This window comes from Coregonus clupeaformis, chromosome 31 (assembly GCF_020615455.1).
Source record: "Coregonus clupeaformis isolate EN_2021a chromosome 31, ASM2061545v1, whole genome shotgun sequence".
NCBI lineage: Eukaryota > Metazoa > Chordata > Actinopteri > Salmoniformes > Salmonidae > Coregonus > Coregonus clupeaformis.
In genome coordinates, this window is record NC_059222.1 from 6,968,337 (window position 1) to 6,990,003 (window position 21,667).

At 43.3% G+C, this 21,667-nt stretch overlaps 1 protein-coding gene across 1 annotated transcript in view; it reads right to left on the reverse strand.

Annotated features, from left to right (window-relative positions):
- The window catches only part of LOC121547076 (zinc transporter ZIP11-like), a 151,495-nt gene that overhangs the window by 68,619 nt on the left and 61,209 nt on the right, over nt 1-21,667 (reverse strand). Inside the window, exon 5 of the mRNA XM_041858178.2 lies at nt 14,712-14,841. Within this exon, the coding sequence (XP_041714112.2) occupies nt 14,712-14,841 (130 nt within the window). The remainder of the gene's footprint in view (nt 1-14,711; nt 14,842-21,667) is intronic.

Below are 21,667 nucleotides of genomic sequence, written 5' to 3' on the forward strand. Positions count from 1 at the left end.
TAGTCTGCCCATTGAAGGCCATTCATTACAGCAGCCACTAGGGGCCTTAGGGAGAAAAGGTGTTGAAGGATCACAGTAATTAGCATGTGATGGATAGGAGCCATCAGACATTGTCCGGGACCACATCCCTCTAAGAAAAGGAGTGTGTGTGCTGTGGCTGAATGTCACTGTGGATTCTATTTGGCAAGGTTTGATTGCCAATCTCTAGTACAGCCATTCTACCTGTCAATCACTTGTCACATCACACATGCACCCGCACACACTCCTCTGACTCATAACACCATCCATTTTCTCCACAGGCTAATGGGTCACATATTACAAAGTAAGGGGCAGGGAGGGGGGAGATGAGACCACACACAGACACTTGACCACAGTTCAACCACATTAATGGAATCACTGCTGTAGATTGTGACTTATAACGGTCGGAGCATGTCGAACCGTGTCCCCTCTCCAGGCTTACCATGGCTGTCATCTCATCTCATCTCCTTTTTAATGTCACATGCACAAATACAGTGAAATGCCTTTCTTGCAAGCTCTAAACCCAACAATGCAGTAATCAATATCAATGTAGTACTAAAAATAAGGAAGAACAAAAATACACAATAAATAAACAATAAGAAGAACATGAGAAAGTATGAAGCTATATATATATTCCAATACCCTATTTACAATGTGCAGAGATACTGCAATGATAGAGGTAGATATGTATAGGGGTAAGGTGACTATGCATCAGGATGGATGATAAACAGAGTAGCAGCAGTACAAATTAAGATTGTATGTGAGTGTGTGTGTTGGAGTGTCAGTGTGCGTGGGTGTGTAGAGTCCTGTGAGTGTGCATAGAGAAATAAATACAAGGATCAACTCAGATAGTCCGTGCAGCCATTTTGTTAGCTATTTTGCAGTCTTTTGGATGGGGATAGAAACTGTTCAGGAGCCTATTGGTGTCAGACTTGATGCACCGGTACTGCTTGCCGTGCGGAAGCAGAGAGAACAGTTTATGGCTTGGGTGGCTGGAATCTTTAACAATTTTCTGGGCCTTCCCTTCACACTGCCTGATATAGAGTTCCTGGATGGCAGGGAGCTCGGCCCCAGTGATGTACTGGGCTATCTGCACCCTGTGGTGCTGTTGCCATACCAAGCAATGATGCAGCCAGTCAAGATGCTCTCAGTGATGCAGCTGTAGATTTGAGGGCCCATGCCAAACATTTTCAACCTCCTGATGGGGAAGAGGCGCTGTCGCACCTTCTTCACGACTGTGAGTGTGTACCATTTTAAGTAGTAATTTGGACCCCGAGGAACTTCACCCGCTCCACTGCAGCCCCGTCGCCGTGGATAGGGTTGTGCTCGCTCCCCTGTTTCCTGTAGTCCACTATCAACTCCTTGGTCGTACTGACGTTGAGGGAGAGGTTGTTGTCCTGGCACCACACTGCCAGGTCAAGGACATCCTCCCTGTAGGCTGTCTCATCGTACGTCAGGCCTGGTTAGGGAGTACAGGAGGGACTAAGCACACACCCCCTGTGGGGCCCCCCGTGTTGGGAGTGTTGCCTCCCACCTGGGTCGGTCCGTCAGGAAGTCCAGGATCCAGTTGCAGAGGGAGATGTTCAGTCCCAAGCTTGGTGACGAGCTTGGAGGGGACAATGGTGTTGAACGCTGACCTGTAGTCAATGAACAGCATTCTCACATAGGTAGTCCTCTTATCTAGATGGGTGAGGGCACTGTGGACTGCAATTGAGATTGTGTCAGCTATGGATCTGTTGGGGCGGTATGCAAATTGGAGTGGGTCTAGGATGTCTGGGGTGATAGAGTTGATGTGTGCCATAACCAGCCTTTCAAAGCACTTCATGATTACAGATGTGAGCGCTACAGGGTGGTAGTCATTGTGGCATGAAGCCTTACAGTTATTGGGAACAGGAATGATGGTAGTCATCTTAAAATATGTGGGATTTACAGACTGGGACAAGGAGAGTTGAAAATTACAGTGAATATGCCTACCAGCTGATCTGCGCATTCTCTGAGAACACGCCCTGGAATACCATCCGGCCCCACGGCCTTGTGAGCCTTAACCTGATCAAGTCGGCATCGGAGAGAGAGATCACCCAGTCATCTGGTTCCTGATTGATCTTCTGCTTGTAAATAGGAAGCAGGAGTACGGAGTCATGATCTAATTTGCCGAATGGCAGATGAGGGAGGGCCTTGTACAGTGGGGAGAGCAAGTATTTGATACACTGCTGATTTTGCAGGTTTTCCTACTTACAAAGCATGTAGAGGTCTGTAATTTTTATCGTAGTTACACTTCAACTGTGAGAGAGACGGAATCAAAAAAATTATAATCCAGAAAATCACATTGTATGATTTTTAAGTAATTCATTTGCATTTTATTGCATGACATAAGTATTTGATCACCTACCAACCAGTAAGAATTCCGGCTCTCACAGCCCTCCTGTTCTCCACTCATTACCTGTATTAACTGCACCTGTTTGAACTCGTTACCTGTAGAAAAGACACCTGTCCACACACTCAATCAAACAGACTCCAACCTCTCCACAATGGCCAAGACCAGAGAGCTGTGTAAGGACATCAGGGATAAAATTGTAGACCTGCACAAGGCTGGGATGGGCTACAGGACAATAGGCAAGCAGCTTGGTGAGAAGGCAACAACTGTTGCGCAATTATTAGAAAATGGAAGAAGTTCAAGATGACGGTCAATCACCCTCGGTCTGGGGCTCCATGCAAGATCTCAACTCGTGGGGCATCAATGATCATGAGGAAGGTGAGGGATCAGCCCAGAACTACACGGCAGGACCTGGTCAATGACCTGAAGAGAGCTGGGACCACAGTCTCAAAGAAAACCATTAGTAACACACGACTCCGTCATGGATTAAAATCCTGCAGCGCACGCAAGGTCCCCCTGCTCAAGCCAGCGCATGTCCAGGCCTGTCTGAAGTTTGCCAATGACCATCTGGATGATCCAGAGGAGGAATGGGAGAAGGTCATGTGGTCTGATGAGCCAAAAATATAGCTTTTTGGTCTAAACTCCACTCGACGTGTTTGGAGGAAGAAGAAGGATGAGTACAACCCCAAGAACACCATCCCAACCGTGAAGCATGGAGGTGGAAACATCATTCTTTGGGGATGCTTTTCTGCAAAGGGGACAGGACGACTGCACCGTATTGAGTGGAGGATGGATGGGCCATGTATCGCGAGATCTTGGCCAACAACCTCCTTCCCTCAGTAAGAGCATTGAAGATGGGTCGTGGCTGGGTCTTCCAGCATGACAACGACCCGAAACACACAGCCAGGGTAACTAAGGAGTGGCTCCGTAAGAAGCATCTCAAGGTCCTGGAGTGGCCTAGCCAGTCTCCAGACCTGAACCCAATAGAAAATCTTTGGAGGGAGCTGAAAGTCCGTATTGCCCAGCGACAGCCACGAAACCTGAAGGATCTGGAGAAGGTATGTATGCAGGAGTGGGCCAAACTCCCTGCTGCAGTATGTGCAAACCTGGTCAAGACCTACAGGAAACGTATGATCTCTGTAATTGCAAACAAAGGTTTCTGTACCAAATATTAAGTTCTGCTTTTCTGATGTATCAAATACTTATGTCATGCAATAAAATGCAAATTAATTACTTAAAAATCATACAATGTGATTTTCTGGATTTTTGTTTTAGATTCCGTCTCTCACAGTTGAAGTGTACCTATGATAAAAATTACAGACCTCTACATGCTTTGTAAGGAGGAAAACCTGCAAAATCGGCAGTGTATCAAATACTTGTTCTCCCCACTGTATGTTTCCTTGTGGGTAGAGTAACAGTGGTCTAAGACTCTATCGCCCCTAGTGGTGAAGGAGACGTGTTGATGGAAGTTGGGCATCACGTGTCTTAATGACGCAGAATTAAAATCGCTGTCGACGAAGAAGGCAGCCTCTGGATGCAAGTTTTCCTGCTTGTTTATAGACTCGTACAGTTCGTTAAGTGCCAGCTTGTTTTATTTCTTGTCCTGAGGTGGAATGTATACAGTCACGATAACAGTTGAAAACTCCCTCGGGAGGTAGAAGGGTGCTATTTAGTCTCTCTCTCTCAGTTAGTCTGACAGGGGGACAGGGGTAACATGACCTTAAAGACATAGGCCAACCACAGGGGACAAGGCATTAAACCATCAGCGTCTGTGGTTTGTGTGTATAACTGTGTGTGTGTGTTTATGTGTGTGGTGTGTGAGTATTTGCAAGATAGTACGATAAGGGAGAAAGAAAGTGAGGACGTGAGAGAGAGAAAAACACAGAAAGACAGAGAGAGAGAGACAGAGAAAGAGAGAGTGATAGAAGACCGAGGACAAAGCATGCACGACAGCGTGAGAGTAAAGTAGCAGAAGCCTTGGGATACACAGTGCAGAATTGTGTGGCAATAAACTACAGCGGACAACACACTTTTCAAAACACCAGCTAAAAGGGAATAAGATTGAAACGTCTTCCACAAACAGCTCCTTCTCTCGTTGCAGTCCAAAAGTGATGGTGCCTGGACAAAGGCTGTGCCCCTTCTCTTAAGGAAAGGCTGTACCTCATGTTGCATTGTCCCGACCAAGGCCTTTTCATTCCCTTTGTGTCTGCTTTTCTCCGTCTCCATGTCCAACACAAACACGCTGACCATGTGAGCAAGTGTCCAACTGTTGACCCTCAACAGCGGAACAAGCTCAGAGAGAAATACTACTGTGTTCTTAATGGCACTTAACACTGTAAGAGAGACTTCTCAGCTACACTTCACATCTAAGCTATAGTGAGAGAGAGAGAGATAGAGAGAGAGAGAGAAAAGGGGGGGGGGCTCTGTTCACAAACACAATTAGACCCAACCAAATCATGAGAAAACAAAAAGAGAATTACTTAACATCTTAGAAAGAATTAACAAAAAAACTGCAAACTAGAATGCTATTTGGCCCTAAACAGAGAGTACACAGTATTGTTTATTTCCCTTTTGTTTAATATCTACTTCACTTGCTTTGGCAATGTTAACGTACGTTTCCCATGCCAATAAAGCCCTTAAATTGAATTGAATTGAAATTGAGAACAGTGTCTTGTAGGGTTGGGTGATGTCAACCTTTGTTCTATTGTGAACAAAGGTTGACCACTGTTGGGCTATAGCGCAAAATCGTATTCAACAACTGGACGAGTCATGACGAAAGATAATGTTGTGAAACCCAGGACAGAGCCTAAGTGCAGGCAAATCCTTTGTTGAATATTCCTTTCTGGTGGCCCTTCAGCATTAAACAGGTTTGTGTGTGTCTGTCTGTATGTGTGTATGGTGCACACATGACGGAGCAAAGTGACAATCAACTGATGAGGAACGGGCTGTCTTGCCATAGTGAGTTAGTTTATAAATCATGGGCTGGATAGAAGCAAAGTCTACCGTCTTGAGAACTGGATAATAATTGCTTTATTTTCCTCATACCTCTATTAGTATAATTTGTTCAACCTCTCGATCTCTCATAAAACTGCGATTGAGAATAGCGTATGCCAAGGACTATAGACTAAGCGGCAACTTAATGACACCTTAGGCTATTAGAATATTTGGAAAATAAGCTACTGTTCATAACTTTCACTTGTCTTAAAGCTTTTATGATAGGTTTAGTAGGAGGATTGGCCATCTGGTTTTCAACCTGGCATGGAGGGATTTTTCTGCCCTGCACGGATAATTTTAAACTTGATTAAGTTTAAACTTGATTAAACTTGTCATCTTGTCATAAAAATGTTCTATAGGCTATTGATATTGTTTGTTCTCTCTCATTATTAGTCCCCTGGCTTTTTTGCCATTCAAGCAACATTTTGAGTTGGAACTCCATTCGATTCATTTTATGTTAGATCAGGATAGAAAGCTATGCATGCATAAAACTATGTAAGCGTAGCCTAGCCCAAAGTCATATTCATTACCTACTGAATGGAGAGAGAAGGGAAAATAGCCTACGTTTTTTAAAACAGCTAGACACAAGATAGTTAAGGAATGTCCGTTATATATATAAACTTTTTCAGGACCCTGTCTTTCAAAGATCATTCGTAAAAATCCAAATAACTTCACAGATCATTGTAAAGGGTTTAAACACTGTTTCCCATGCTTGTTCAATTAACCATGAACAATTAATGAACATGCACCTGTGGAACGGTCGTTAAGACACTAACAGCTTACAGACGGTAGGCAATTAAGGTCACAGTTATGAAAATTTAGGACACTAAAGAGGCCTTTCTACTGACTCTGAAAAACACCAAAAGAAAGGTGCCCAGGGTTAATCTGTGTGAACGTGCCTTAGGCATGCTGCAAGGAGGCATGAGGACTGCAGATGTGGCCAGGGCAATAAATTGCAATGTCTGTACTATGAGACGCCTAAGAGAGCGCTACAGGGAGACAGGACGGACAGCTGATCGTCCTCGCAGTGGCAGACCACGTGTAACAACACCTGCACAGGATCAGTACATTTGAACATCACACCTGCGGGACAGGTACAGGATGGCAACAACAACTGCCTGAGTTACACCAGGAACGCACAATCCCTCCATCAGTGATCAGACTGTCTGTAATAGGCTAAGAGAGAGGCTGGACTGAGGGATTATAGGCCTGTTGTAAGGCAGGTCCTCACCAGATATCACCGGCAACAACGTTGCCTATGGGCACAAACCCACCATCGCTGGACCAGACAGGACTGGCAAAAAGTGCTCTTCACCGACAAGTCGCGGCTTTGTCTCACCAGGGGTGATGGTCGGATTCACTTTTATCGTCGAAGGAATGAGCGTTACACCGAGGCCTGTACTCTGGAGCGGGATCAATTTGGAGGTGGAGGGTCCATCATGGTCTGGGGCGGTGTGTCACAGCATCATCGGACTGAGCCTGTTGTCATTGCAGGCGATCTCAATGCCGTGCGTTACAGGGAAGACATCCTCCTCCCTCATGTGGTACCCTTCCTGCAGGCTCATCCTGACATGACCCTCCAGCATCACAATGCCACCACACATACTGCTCGTTCTGTGCGTGATTTCCTGCAAGACAGGAATGTCAGTGTTCTGCCATGGCCAGCGAAGAGCCCGGATCTCAATCCCATTGAGCACGTCTGGGACCTGTTGGATCAGAGAGTGAGGGCTAGGGCCATTCCCCCCAGAAATGTCTGGGAACTTGCAGGTGCCTTGGTGGAAGAGCGGGGTAACATCTCACAGCAAGAACTGGCAAATCTGGTGCAGTCCATGAGGAGCACTATCTGGTGTGGCCACCAGTACTTAATGCAGCTGGTGGCCACACCAGATACTGACTCTTACTTTTAATTATGACCCCCCCTTTTGTTCAGGGACACATTATTCAATTTCTGTAAGTCACATGTATGTGGAACTTGTTCAGTTTATGTCTCAGTTGTTGAATCTTGATATGTTCATACAAATATTTACACATGTTAAGTTTGCTGAAAATAAATGCAGTTGACAGTGAGAGGACATTTCTTTTTTGGCTGAGTTTATACAGTGAGGGAAAAAAGTATTTGATCCCCTGATGATTTTGTACGTTTGCCCACTGACAAAGACATGATCAGTCTATAATTTTAATGGTAGGTTTATTTGAACAGTGAGAGACAGAATAACAACAACAAAAAAACAGAAAAACGCATGTCAAAAATGTTAGAAATTGATTTGCATTTTAATGAGGGAAATAAGTATTTGACCCCTCTGCAAAACATGACTTAGTACTTGGTGGCAAAACCCTTGTTGGCAATCACAGAGGTCAGACGTTTCTTGTAGTTGGCCACCAGGTTTGCACACATCTCAGGAGGGATTTTGTCCCACTCCTCTTTGCAGAATTTCTCCAATTCCTCCACAGATTTGCTATGGGATTAAGGTCTGGAGACTGGCTAGGCCACTCCAGGACCTTAATGTGCTTCTTCTTGAGCCACTCCTTTGTTGCCTTGGCTGTGTATTTTGGGTCATTGTCATGCTGGAATACCCATCCACGACCCATTTTCAATGCCCTGGCTGAGGGAAGGAGGTTCTCACCCAATATTTGACGGTACATGGCCCGTCCATCATCCCTTTGATGCGGTGAAGTTGTCCTGTCCCCTTATCAGAAAAACACCCCCAAAGCATAATGTTTCCACCTCCATGTTTGACGGTGGGGATGGTGTTCTTGGGGTCATAGGCAGCATTCCTCCTCCTCCAAACACGGCGAGTTGAGTTGATGCCAAAGAGCTCGATTTTGGTCTCATCTGACCACAACACTTTCACCCAGTTCTCCTCTGAATCATTCAGATGTTCATTGGCAAACTTCAGACGGGCCTGTATATGGGCTTTCTTGAGCAGAGGGACCTTGCGGGCACTGCAGGATTTCAGTCCTTCACAGCGTTGTGTGTTACCAATTGTTTTTTTGGTGACTATGGTCCCAGCTGCCTTGAGATCATTGACAAGATCCTCCCATGTAGTTCTGGGCTGAGTCCTCACCGTTCTCATGATCATTGCAACTCCACGAGGTGAGATCTTGCATGGAGCCCCAGGCCGAGGGAGATTGACAGTTCATTTGTGTTTCTTCCATTTGCGAATAATCGCACCAACTGTTGTCACCTTCTCACCAAGCTGCTTGGCGATGGTCTTGTAGCCCATTCCAGCCTTGTGTAGGTCTACAATCTTGTCCCTGACATCCTTGGAGAGCTCTTTGGTCTTGGCCATGGTGGAGAGTTTGGAATCTGATTGATTGATTGCTTCTGTGGACAGGTGTCTTTTCTACAGGTAACAAACTGAGATTAGGAGCACTCCCTTTAAGATTGTGCTCCTAATCTCAGCTCGTTACCTGTATAAAAGACACCTGGGAGCCAGAAATCTTTCTGATTGAGAGGGGGTCAAATACCACGAATTCCCTCATTAAAATGCAAATCAATTTATAACATTTTTGACATGCGTTTATTTTTTTTATTTTTTATTTTATTCTGTCTCTCACTGTTCAAATAAACCTACCATTAAAATTATAGACTGATAATTTCTTTGTCAGTGGGCAAATGTACAAAATCAGCAGGGGATCAAATACTTTTTTCCCCTCACTGTATATATATACAGCACCAGTCAAAAGTTTGGACACACCAACTCATTCAAGGGTTTTTCTTTATTTTTACTATTTTCTACATTGTAGAATAATAGTGAAGACATCAAAACTATGAAATAACACATATGGAATCATGTAGTAACCAAAGAAGTGTTAAACAAATCAAAATATATTTTTGCCTTGATGACAGCTTTGCACACTCTTGGCATTCTCTCAACCAGCTATACAGCTGAGCACACAAACACACCACATGCTGGGCAGACAGAGGAGGGACGGAGATGAGCAATACTCCCGTTGTGTGCTCCTGTTAATGTGTAATGGGACTACAATGTGTTGTGTGATGATAAGGGTAGCTATACAGCAACCCACTGAGCCCTCATCCCCTCCTGTAAAACCTCTTCTACAGAGCGACAGAAAGAATAGTATGAAGAGAGAGATTAAGAGTGAAAAGAGGGAGAGAGACAAAGTGGAGAGAGAGAGAGAGAACCACTGTAACTGTGTCACATGGATACAGCAGGTGCAACATTGGCTACACTCCTGTGCACACCTTTCCCCCTGCATCTTTCTATGTGTACTGGTTCCATGGCTAGGCAATGTGTGGAGCAAATCCTACTGTGATTGTGTTTGCTATTTCAATGAGAAAATAAATCAATTGAAAAAACATACGTTTTTCTGGCTGTTTCATAGATTCTGTGATTCATAGATGATCTGTGTTTTTTCCTCAGTCAGTCCTAAGGTCTCCTTCTGCTCATGCTTTAGCCTGGGTGTTGTGACCAGAAAGGTCTCCTCCAATCAGACTGTCAGTTAATGTCAGTGAGCAATCTGGGTAGACTGGGTATCCTGTCTCCTCAACGACATGCAGAAGGAGGAGTGCTCCCACTCCAACCTTTCTCCTTTCCCCTACTCTCATTTCGGTTCATCTCACCTGACAGGTCACCCGCAAACACTCAGACATGAACCACGAATCCCATACAGAGAGCTAAAATAGCAACCGAATACCTGAAAAATCTAAAATCAACTTGTTACATAATGATAATAATAATGACAATACTGCTCTGTCTGACATAAGAGGATATGGTAATATAATACTTGGCAGAAGTGTACTGTGTTTACCCCCCAGTCCCTACTCCTTACTTAGTCATTCAACACTTTGGGGATACTACCTTCTCTCTGTCCCCTTAGTTAAATGGATGACAGCGTTCTAAAGGGTGTGGCCAAAACAAGTTTTGAGATCCTGCCCCGTTAACAGCTCTTTAAGAGAAGGGATGGGTAGCTGTGCTTGACGTACTGAACCGGCGCTAAAACCTTAAAGGTATAGTTCACTTTTATGAAGTTGCTAAATAGCCAGTAAACACTTAACAATGGTTTGTAGGAAATGACAACACCGTAGGGAAGTATAAAATAAGATAGAACCACAAAAAATGTGACTTATTCCTATTCTCTCCAAATACAGACTGAATTATTCAGTAAGTCTCATGCATAAAGTATAAGGGATATATATATATATATATATTTGATGGAGTGGGGGGAGAATACATGTTAGCTGTTCTAAGTGCTGCTGTCGGATCCACACGTAAGCAGCTCAGAAGCTCTCTGAGAGAAGAAGATTCAGAAGACACAATACTATTGTTGGCTGCCACCCTCACATGCACACACACACACATATGCAGTCACACATACACACACACACACTCCCTTCCCCGTTTGTCCTTTGTGAATCGTAGGTGCCACCTTGCATCTCTCAGTGCTGAGAAGTTGGCATAGCTGTGCCAACTCTGGCCTGTTTCTCCACCACCTGTTCCTGCAGCCTAGTTTAGTGCAGACACCTGACGCACAACCTTTCACAGGCAGCCTGGCCACCACTGTGTGTGCAGCTCTATTTAGGTAGGTGCTCTCAGACAATCAGGGAGACCCTACCCCTCCCCACAGGCTCCACTGGTATACAGTATTTGAGTGTCTGTGTGTGTGTTTTCATATTGCTGAGGCAGTATTTGATGAACAGCAGGGCACAGATCCTCTCCACACCACCTGGTAGGAGCGACCTGCCATGTATGATGCAATACAGGAGTGCGCAGAGCCTGAGACGCCCAACCCTGAGAGGTGGAGAGGAGGATCTGATGGTTCACGTTGTCAAAAGCAGCGGATAGATCTAGAAGTATGAGAACAGAGGAGAGAGAGTCAGCTTTGGCAGACCGGAGAACCTCTGTGACACAGAGGAGAGCAGTCTCAGTTGAATGACCCGTTTTGAAGCCTGACTGGTTAGGGTCAAGAAGATCGTCCTGAGAGAGATAACGAAAGAGTTGGTTAGAGAGAGCACGCTCAAGTGTTTTGGAAATAAAATTAAGAAGGGATACCGATCTGTAGTTTTTGACATCAGAGGGGGTCGAGTGTTTGTTTCTTAATGAGGGAAGCGATATTTCCTTTTTCTGTCATCCCAATTTAAAGACATGGCCTCCCAGAGTGACTTCAACCCGACTGACCAGATAACTGCAGGATATCATTAGTAGACGCATGGCTCGGGCAGATCATCATCAGGGGACGCATGACTGGAGTGGGTCATTGTGACAGTACAGTAGGGTGGAGGTGTCACAGTAAATTAGTCACTTACAGTGCCTTCAGAAAGCAATACTTTAGTGTCTTATTGCAAATAGGATGCATGTTTTGTTCCTTCTTTTCACTCTGTCATTTATGTTATTATTGTGGAGTAACTACAACGTTGTTGATCCATCCTCAGTTATCTGCTATGACAGCCATTAAAATGTAACTGTTTTAAAATCACCATTGGCCTCATGGTGAAATCCCTGAGCGGTTTCCTTCTTCTCTGGCAACTGAGTTAGGAAGGACGCCATTATCTTTGTAGTGACTGGGTGTATTGATACAGCATCCAAAGTGTAATGAATAACTTCACCATGCTCAAAGGGATATTCAATGTCTGCTTTTTAATTTTTATCCATCTACCAATAGGTGCCCTTCTTTGCGAGGCAATGGAAAACCTCCCTGGTCTTCGTGGTTGAATCAGTGTTTGAAATTCACTGCTCGACTAAGGGACCTTACAGATAATTGCATGTGTGGGATACAGAGATGAGGTAGTCATTAAAAAATCATGTTAAACACCATTATTGCACACAGTGTGAGTCCATGCAGCTTATTAAAACACATTTGTACTCCTGAACTTATTTAGGCTTGCCATAACAATGGGGTTGAATACTTATTGACTCAAGACATTTCAGCTTTGCATTTCTTATTAATTAGTACAAATGTCCTTTGTACTTTGACATTATGGGGTATTGTGTGTAGGCTAGTGACAAAACATCTTGAATTAATCCATTTTTAATGCAGGCTGTAACACAACAAAATGTGGAAAAAGTCAAGGGGTGTGATTACTTTCTGAAGGTACTGTATATGCCTGTAGTCTAAATTAAATATTTCTACTAGTTTGGCTCAGTTAATTAAGCAAGCTGGACTCCATGCACAGGGATCAAGTTCATAATTGCTGTGGGCTTCTTTATTATTCCAGCAATTAGCATCCAGAACATTGAATAAAACCAAAGCCGAAAGCGATGGGTATCCAATTTTCTATTCTTGTTGTCATATTGTCACAGTCTGGATAAACCCGTTTTCGATATCCGTTTAAACCAATTCACCACGCCTATTAACATAGAGATTGAAGTGGAAATTGGCTCTGAGGTGAGTAACGTTTCCTGTGTCTTGAGGAGAGTATGCTTTTATGTTTCAAAATAAAAAATAAATAAAACCAGAAGGAAAACATGAAACACAAAGACAACCGGTGAGATGATTGCGAGGAGAATCCCCATATTCAAGCACCACAGGCCAGTATAGATATTGATTGGTAAGATGAGAAAAGAGAGAGAAAGAAGAGAAAGAAGAGAGAGTGAAAGAGTGAAAGAGAGAAAGAGCGAGAGCGAGCGCGATAGAGATAGAGAGAGAGAGAGAGAGAGAAAGAGCCATAATATGGCATTTGAAATGTCTCTATTCATTTGGAGTGTTATGTTTACTGTAAATTCTGTATTGTTTACTTCACTTTTGTTTATTATCTATTTCACTTGCTTTGGCAATGTTAACATACAGTGCATTCGGAAAGTATTCAGACCACTTGACTTATTCAACATTTTGTTAAGTTACAGCCTTATTCTAAATTTTATTTTATTTTTTATCCCCTCATCATACAATACCCCATAATGACGAAGCAAAAACATCTAACCTGACAGAGCATGAGAGGATCTGCAAAGAAGAATGGGAGAAACTCCCAAAATACTGGTGTGCCAAGCTTGTAGCGTCATACCCAAGAAGACTCGAAACTGTAATCGCTGCCAAAGGTGCTTCAACAAAGTACTGAGCAAAGGGCATACTTTCCGAATGCACTGTATGTTTCCCATGCCAATAAAGCCCTTTGAATTGAGAGAGAGAGAGAGAGAGAGAGAGAGAGAGAGAGAGAGAGAGAGAGAGAGAGAGAGAGAGAGAGAGAGAGAGAGAGAGAGAGAGAGAGAGAGAGAGAGAGAGAGAGAGAGAGAGAGAGAGAGAGAGAGAGAGAGAGAGAGAGAGAGAGAGAGAGAGAGAGAGAGAGAGAGAGAGAGAGAGAGAGAGAGAGAGAGAGAGAGAGAGAGAGAGAGAGAGAGAGAGAGAGAGAGAGAGAGAGAGAGAGAGAGAGAGAGAGAGAGAGAGAGAGAGAGAGAGAGAGAGAGAGAGAGAGAGAGAGAGAGAGAGAGAGAGAGAGAGAGAGAGAGAGAGAGAGAGAGAGAGAGAGAGAGAGAGAGAGAGAGAGAGAGAGAGAGAGAGAGAGAGAGAGAGAGAGAGAGAGAGAGAGAGAGAGAGAGAGAGAGAGAGAGAGAGAGAGAGAGAGAGAGAGAGATTTGACCATGGTTACTGATCAAAACCTTAGAAATACCTGACAAAGTACAGAGCTCAGTGAGCACAGCCTTGCCATTGAGAAGTGTAGGCACAGGAAAACCTGGCTCCCTGTAGAGGAAAGGCTGCGCAACCACTGCACCACAGCAGAACCTGAGACAGAGCTGCATTTCCTGACAAAAATGTCGAAAAATATAAAACAATTAGAGAGTGTCATTCTACAAATTTGAAACCGTTTTTCAAGGTTTCAAAGACCTCTCTGATGAGGATAGGCTACCTGTCCTGTTGGGGGAGGATGCAGAGAGCTGTGGGTTGGCAGCGCACTACATTGCTGCCTGCCATAAGATGAGGGACAGTGTCTGGACAGACCAACCAACCTGCACATGTCCTCTATATTGTTATTGTTCAATGGTTATTTTGACCCTTGGTTATTGTTGTCACTGATGTCCCATTGACAATATTGATTATTATTATTTTAAGTATGTTAATAGTGTAAATATCCAAAGTAAGCTTTGGCAATATGTACATTGTTACACCATGCCAATAAAGCAAATTGGATTGAATTGAATTGAGATAGAGATAGAGATAGAGATAGAGATAGAGAGAGAGAGAGAGAGAGAGAGAGAGAGAGAGAGAGAGAGAGAGAGAGAATATCCAAAAGCAAGCCATCAGAGAAATGAGACTCACGATGGGTGGTTTTGAGTGGTTTTTCAGTTGAGTCCCTGCCATAGTTTGTTTGAGAAATACAGTAGATGGGGAAGTTGCTGATGATGATGTGGGTATATGAAGGGAGGCTTGCCTGAGAGCGGTCCTGCTCTACCTATCCTGATTGTCATCTCGTCTGAGGCTAGGAACAGGGGGTCCTCCTCCTTGGCCAGTTTGGAGTCTGGGGGCAGGGCCAGGGCTGTGTGGGGGTCCACCTCTATGCCCTAAAAAACACAGGCAGGGAGACAAACAAACATACATGGGTTAACAGGTTATAGAGAATGAATTCTCTTTTGCTATAGAGCTGGCCAAGAGGGTACAGTGGTACAGCAACAGTAGACGTACACAGTCAGATAGAAATACTTTGGCATGCACAAATAATCAACTTGGCTCTGCTTTTATTTGTTTATGAAAACCTAATTATGATAATTTTATCAGAGGGTAATTACATCAAGTGCTGCTTGTCAACTTGAAATAACGTTACGTAACCTGTTATGATGAATTCATTTTGGAACAAAAACAAACCTTGAAACAAAACATTTGAAAAACAATTGATAATTTACTGTACGTACTTATTCACACGTATTCAAAGCCTATTCACACCTCCATTACGAAGGCTCTGCTTTAAAAGCAGGTAGAGAAAGAGAGAAAGGCTTTCATCGGTATAAAAGCCTTTAGTCTATAGGTGTGTCACATTCAAATAGACTACGTCATGAGCATAAGCGGCAAAGCTTCTCTTTTTAGTGTTCCCCACCTGGTTTCTGAAGAAAAGCATGCCATTAAAGACAAGCCGATCAAAACCATTTATAAATGTATTTATGTTCCCATTAACAAGGAATATTATATTAGGACGGGCTGTTAAACTCAACACAGAAGCACCTATCAATAATCGTCAACACATCCATAAAACTGTGGGATTCTACACTGGAAATAATCACAGTCAGTGGTAGTTGTTTTTTGTCTTCATTATTATTTCCGCCAGGGTAAATGAGGTGGCAAAGATACGAATGTCGTCCAATCATAACAATTTCTGAATATGAAGTGTTGTAAGATCGCAAAACACCTACAAAACAATCAGGCCTCTTTGGGGATTGAGGGAGAGAGCTTATTGCAGAGAAGCCACAAACAAAGGCCAAAGCGGAGAGATTTGATATTTTTTACATTTTAAAACAAGTTATACACAACACGGCTTCAAAATAATTTGTGTGTCTTCATGGCTGTCGACTCTGTGCGTGAGTGTGTGTGCGTGTGCCTGCCAGCATGCATGTGTGCCTTTTGGGAACTGGAGATGTGCCTGCCCAGAGTACGTAATTAACCCTGGTGATCCCCCCCCAAGTGGCAGACCTGACACAATCTTATCAACGGGAAGTTATTACTGTAACCGTTAAACACTGCAAACAACGGCCTGGCTCTGATGGGAAAGCTCAAAAGCACTCTAGTGTCTGCAGCTGTAGCATGGGACCACAGCCAGATTACACTAATACTACACCCTGGCTGTGTTCCCAAATGGGACCCATTTCCCTATATAGTGCACTACATTTTGACCAGACCCCTATGGGCCCTGGTAGTGGACTATATAGGGAATAGGGTGCCATTTGGGACACATCCTTTGTTCCTCTCCAATGACAACAAGTACATTACCTCCAGGGCCGTAGCCAGGGTCTGAGTTTTAGTGAGGTCTAAAATGCTATTTGGAGAACAGCAAAAACAAGGAAAATTACCCCAGCCATTATCACATTGGTTTAAATAACTTTTTTTTGTTGTTGCAGTTTTACAGCTAATTCTACACATTTTATCAAGGGGGGAATTTTAGTAGTTTTAAAAGCAAATGTTCTGCAATGACTCAGGACTTATGTTAATATGATATCTGAGTGAGAGTGGCTAACAAAATCAATGGGGGCCCCCTGGAGGTCAAGGCCCCTGGGCACGTGCCCTGCGTGCCCGGTCGATAATTTGGCCATGATTACTTCAAGTTTAGATAGCTGGCTAAACTAACTAAACTAATTTGCCAATCTAAAAATGTTTAACTGACATGGGCTACTTGAGTGACTTTCATTGAGTGACATATAACAAAACTGATGATGCACAACAAAGTTTCAAAATTGCAACTTGAGCATTATACTATTCTAACTCTCAACAGTAAGTTGAGCCCCCGACTTAAAAATATTACTGAGGTCTGGACCTCGGTATCCTCATATGTAGCTATGGCCCTGATTACCTCTGGTTGGCTGGCTGGCTCTTAGCCTGGCTAAACCAGACTGAAACATTGACAAACAATGCGTTCAGTCTGGTTTAACCAAGCTAGCTGGCTCTGAATATACTGGTCCTATGAGTCACTGCTGATATACCACTCTGAGGGACTTTGTGGATTGTTACTGCCACTGTAATGTCTCTCCAGTGGGAGTCGTTTCATATTGGGGTCAGGTAGAGTGTGATGTGGAGTGGGGGGGATGTAGGACTATGTACGTCTCCAACTAGACCCTGTGTGTGTGTCAAATCAAATCAAATCAAATGTTATTTGTCACATGCGCCAAATACAACGGGTTTAAACTTTACAGTGAAATGCTTGCTTACGAGCCCTTACCAACGATGCAGAGTTAGAAAATATAAAAAATAATGTAACACAAGAGGAATAAAATTGCTATATGGCGCGACAGAGTGTTGGGTCAGTAACCGAAAGGTTGCTGGATGAAATCCGCGAGCCGACTAGGTGAAAGAAATATGTGGATGTGCAGGCCACCTAACCCTAATTGCTCCTGTAAGTCGCCCTGGATAAGAGTGCCTGCTAAATGACTAAAATGCAAATGAATATACAGGGAGTGCCAATACCAGATGTGCAGGGGTACAAAGTACACACAAAAATTATAAACGCAACAGCATATGATGAGTGTAAAAGTGTGTGTGTATGTGTGTTTGTATTGTTTGTTTGTTTATTTGAATCCCCATTAGCTTTTGAAGAAGCAGCAGCTACTCCTCCTGGGGTCCACAAAAAAACAAAAACATAGCAATTAACAAAACACTGATACACTGATAGACAAGGACAGTAACACACATTTAAAATACAATGATATACAAACAATACAACAACAAAAAAATATATGTGTTAGAGTGTGTCTGTGTGTGTGTCCAATCACAGTCCCCGCCGTGCCATGAGACGTTGTTTAATCCGTTTTTTAAAGGTAATTGTGTTGTTTGCTTGAGTAATTGGAGACGGGAGTTCCATGTGATCATGGCTCTGTATATAATTGTGAGTCTATGAACAGCACTCTCACAGTTATTTCCCCTCTTGTCCAGGTGGGAGAGGGCAATGTGAAGTACTGTTGAGATTGCGTCATCTGTGGATCTGTTGGGGCGGTACGTGAATTGGAGTGGGTCCACAGTGTCTGGGATGGTGTTATTGTGTGTCATGACCAGCCTTTTCAAAGCACTTCATAATTACAGATGTGAGTGCTACAGTGCAATAGTCATTTAGGCAGGTTACCTTGGAGTTCTTGGAAACAGGGACAATGGTGGTCTGAGACAAGGAGAGATTGAAAATGTCTGTGAAGACATTTGCCAGCTGGTCTGTGCATGCTTTGAGAACGTGCCCTGGTATTCCGTCTGGCTTGGTGGACTTGCAAGTGTTAACCTGTTTAAAAGTTTTATTCACATTGGCCACGGGGAACGAGATCACACAGTCATCATCTGGAACAACAGGAGCTTTCATGCAAGACTCAATGTTGTATTCCTCGAAGCGTGCATTAAAGGCATTTAGCTTATTTGGGAATTCTGTATCACTGGGCATCTCACGGCTGGGTTTCCCTTTGTAATCCGTTATCTTCTGAAAGCCCTGCCACATATGACGAGCGTCAGAGTCGGTGTAATAGGATTCCACCTTCCTCTTATATTGTCCTTCTTGAGGTTGTAGCAGGCTTTCTTGTATGTGTCAATGTCAGTGTCCCGTTCCTTGTAAGCAGTAGCTCTAGCCTTAAGCCCAGCGTCGATATTGCCTGTAATCCATGGTTTTTGGTTTGGATACGTTCGTATAGTCACTGTGGGGACAACGTCGTCTATGCACTTATTGATGAAGCTTGTGACTGATGTCGTAAACTCCTCAATGCTACTGGAAGAATCCCGGAACATATCCCAGTCTGCACTAGCAAAACAGTCTTGTAGCCTCACGTCTGCTTCATTGGACCACTTCCGTATTGAGCGTGTCACTGGTACTTCATGTATGAGCTTTTGTTTGTAAACAGGAAGCAGGAGAATAGAGTCATGGTCTGATTTGCCGACATTTGTCAATATAATGGAGAGGAGTGACACTCGATTTTCTCTTCGTCTCAGTCTCACCAGGATGCCAGCTCATCTACCACATCTACGCCTGGGGGTTTTAGTAGCCAATGAAACAAAGGAATGGGGTCCATTATGAACAAGGGAACAGCTGAGTCAGAGTTGAAGTCGGACTTGAAGTCAAAATCGAGGTTAGTAACTGTTGATCTGATGTCCAGAAGTGCTTGGCAGTCATATGTGATAATAGTATGAACTTTCTGTCTCAAAGAAGTTAAGATAAATGTGAAAAAAAAGTCACTAAATAGAAAAAGTCGGTTGGAACTTAAAAGATGTTGCCTTCTCTCTGCCATCTTGTGGCAACTTAGAAAGTGAGGTGCCAGGAATGGAAGCTCAGCTCAGTGTGTGTGTGTGTGCTTTTATGCTGTGTGTGTGCAGTGTTTCAGTAGGAAATATTTAAGTGTCCAGTCCAGTTCCAGTAATAACATTTGTGGCCCGGGCCACAATCATCATTCAGCAGGTGTGGCGGTAGTGAGTGGACGAGGGTTATTATTACATTGTCCTTTGTTATCACACTGGCAATATATTTTCATCTGTTCAATTTCACAACTCTGGCGTCCCCAAAAGTATATATTAATCTTGATTTACTACGCCGGAGGAGAGTTTGATACTGCTTATCTGTGATCCATCACATCTAATATCCCGTGTAACATGTACGCAGAGAGTGGAGAAACTCTCAGGTGAGGTGATGTTGTTATGGCAGAGAGATTAAAAATGATGAAGAGAGAGACTGAGGGAGGAAGGGATGGAGGGACAGAACGACGGAGGGAGAAGGGGAGAGAGAGAGGTTGCTTATTTTTAGACCATTCTCAATAGCCAGCCACTGTTTGAATAATTCAGAACAATCCTCAGTGTCTTACAAAACGATGCACACCATGTTGGAGGGGTGTCATACTTCACAAAATGAAGTGCACTCAAGTACAAAACACGATGCTAGATTATATACAGTGCATTTGGAAAGTATTCAGACCCCTTGACTTTTTCCAGATTTTGTTACGTTACAGCCTTATTCTAAAATGGATTAAATGGTTGTTGTTTTCTCATCAATCTACACACAATATCCCATAATGACAAAACAAAAACAGGTGTTTAGAAATGTTTGCAAATGTAAAAGAAAATCAAAAAATTAAATATCACATTTAGAGTACATAAGTATTCAGACCCTTTACTCCAGGGTTCCCCAATGGGCGGCCCGCAAGCAAAATTATTTGCCCCCCAAATTAATTATGAATATATATATATATATATATATATATATATTTTTTTTTTTTTTTTTTTTTATTCATAATAATAAAAAAAAATCAGACCCGAGATGCAAAAACTCCCAAATGCAATGTCCCAAGAAGGAAGTTACACTACCTAAATAATGCAAAAGTTACATTTTAACTTCATTCATGAGGAGAGAGAATGCAGGAGACAGTCAACTAATAAAGCAGGCAGCGGACCATTTTGTGGTGCTGAAACGTAAATCAATAGGAGGTGAACAGAGCCTGGGGCTGAAAATATAGCTAACTTGTTATGCAAGTGTTGCACAGCAACAGTTGGAGACAACCTACACCAGTCAAGTAATTCATTTCAACAATAATCTTCATTTTGATTTGACTTTACAAACAACAAGAGGGCTTAATTTGAGTCTATTTCTTCCAAGCCTAGGCCTACATAAAATCACTTAACTGGCTGAGGTAGGCTATGAGGCTTAACAGCATTAAAAAAAATCTGGCCTAACATAAGTGGGATTTTTTTTAGTAGGAGGACTTACAATTGCAACTGGCCAAAAATGTAGCGTCCTACATAAAACCATTTAAAGAAAAAAAGGTGATGTCTGTATCTGAATGTCTGTATCGGGATAGCCTGCTCCTGTAATGACAGAACAAACAGAAAATACTGTCAGCTTGAGACCTAAATATCCCTGTATAAGAACTCAGAATAATATTAGTATTTAATAAATACAGTCATATAGGCTGTCGCGTGAGATGGATGTGATTTTGATGCGCAGGCAATCCTCGATTGACTTATGTGAATGCCGGTTCCTGTTGTGAATCTATATTGCGTTCATAGAGGTAAATGAGGACTCGCAGGTGTAAGTCAATCCAAACATTGTTAGCACATAAAATGCAAGATTCTTTATTGTGCTGTATTCCTCTGAGCATGCCACCAAAAACTGCACTCCTGAGTGCATCCCTGATTTGGTTCGATGTCTGGAATTCAATCAGCTCAGTTTGAATTGTGGCCTCATCCAGCGAGGGTATTGTTTTCTTAGCAAGGGAGTAGAATTCTCCACCTGGGCGGACTGTGAGAGGATCACGTACAAACGCAATGATATCCACCACCATGATGCTGCCACCACCATGTTTCACATTAGGGATGGTGCCAGGTTTACTCCAGATGTGACGCTTGGCATTCAGGCCAAAGAGTTCAATCATGGTTTCATCAGACCAGAGAATCTTGTTTCTCACGGTCTGAGAGTCCTTTAGGTGCCTTTTGGCAAACTCCATGTGCCTTTTACTGAGGAGTGGCTTCTGTCTGGCCACTCTACCATAAAGGCCTGATTGGTGGAGTGCTGCAGAGATGGTTGTCCTTCTGGAAGGTTCTCCCATCTCCAGAGGAACTCTGGAGCTCTGTCAGAGTAACCATCGGGTTCTTGGTCACCTCCCTGACCAAGGCCCTTCTCCCCCAATTGCTCAGTTTGGCCGGGCTGCCAGCTCTAGGAAGAGTCTTGGTGGT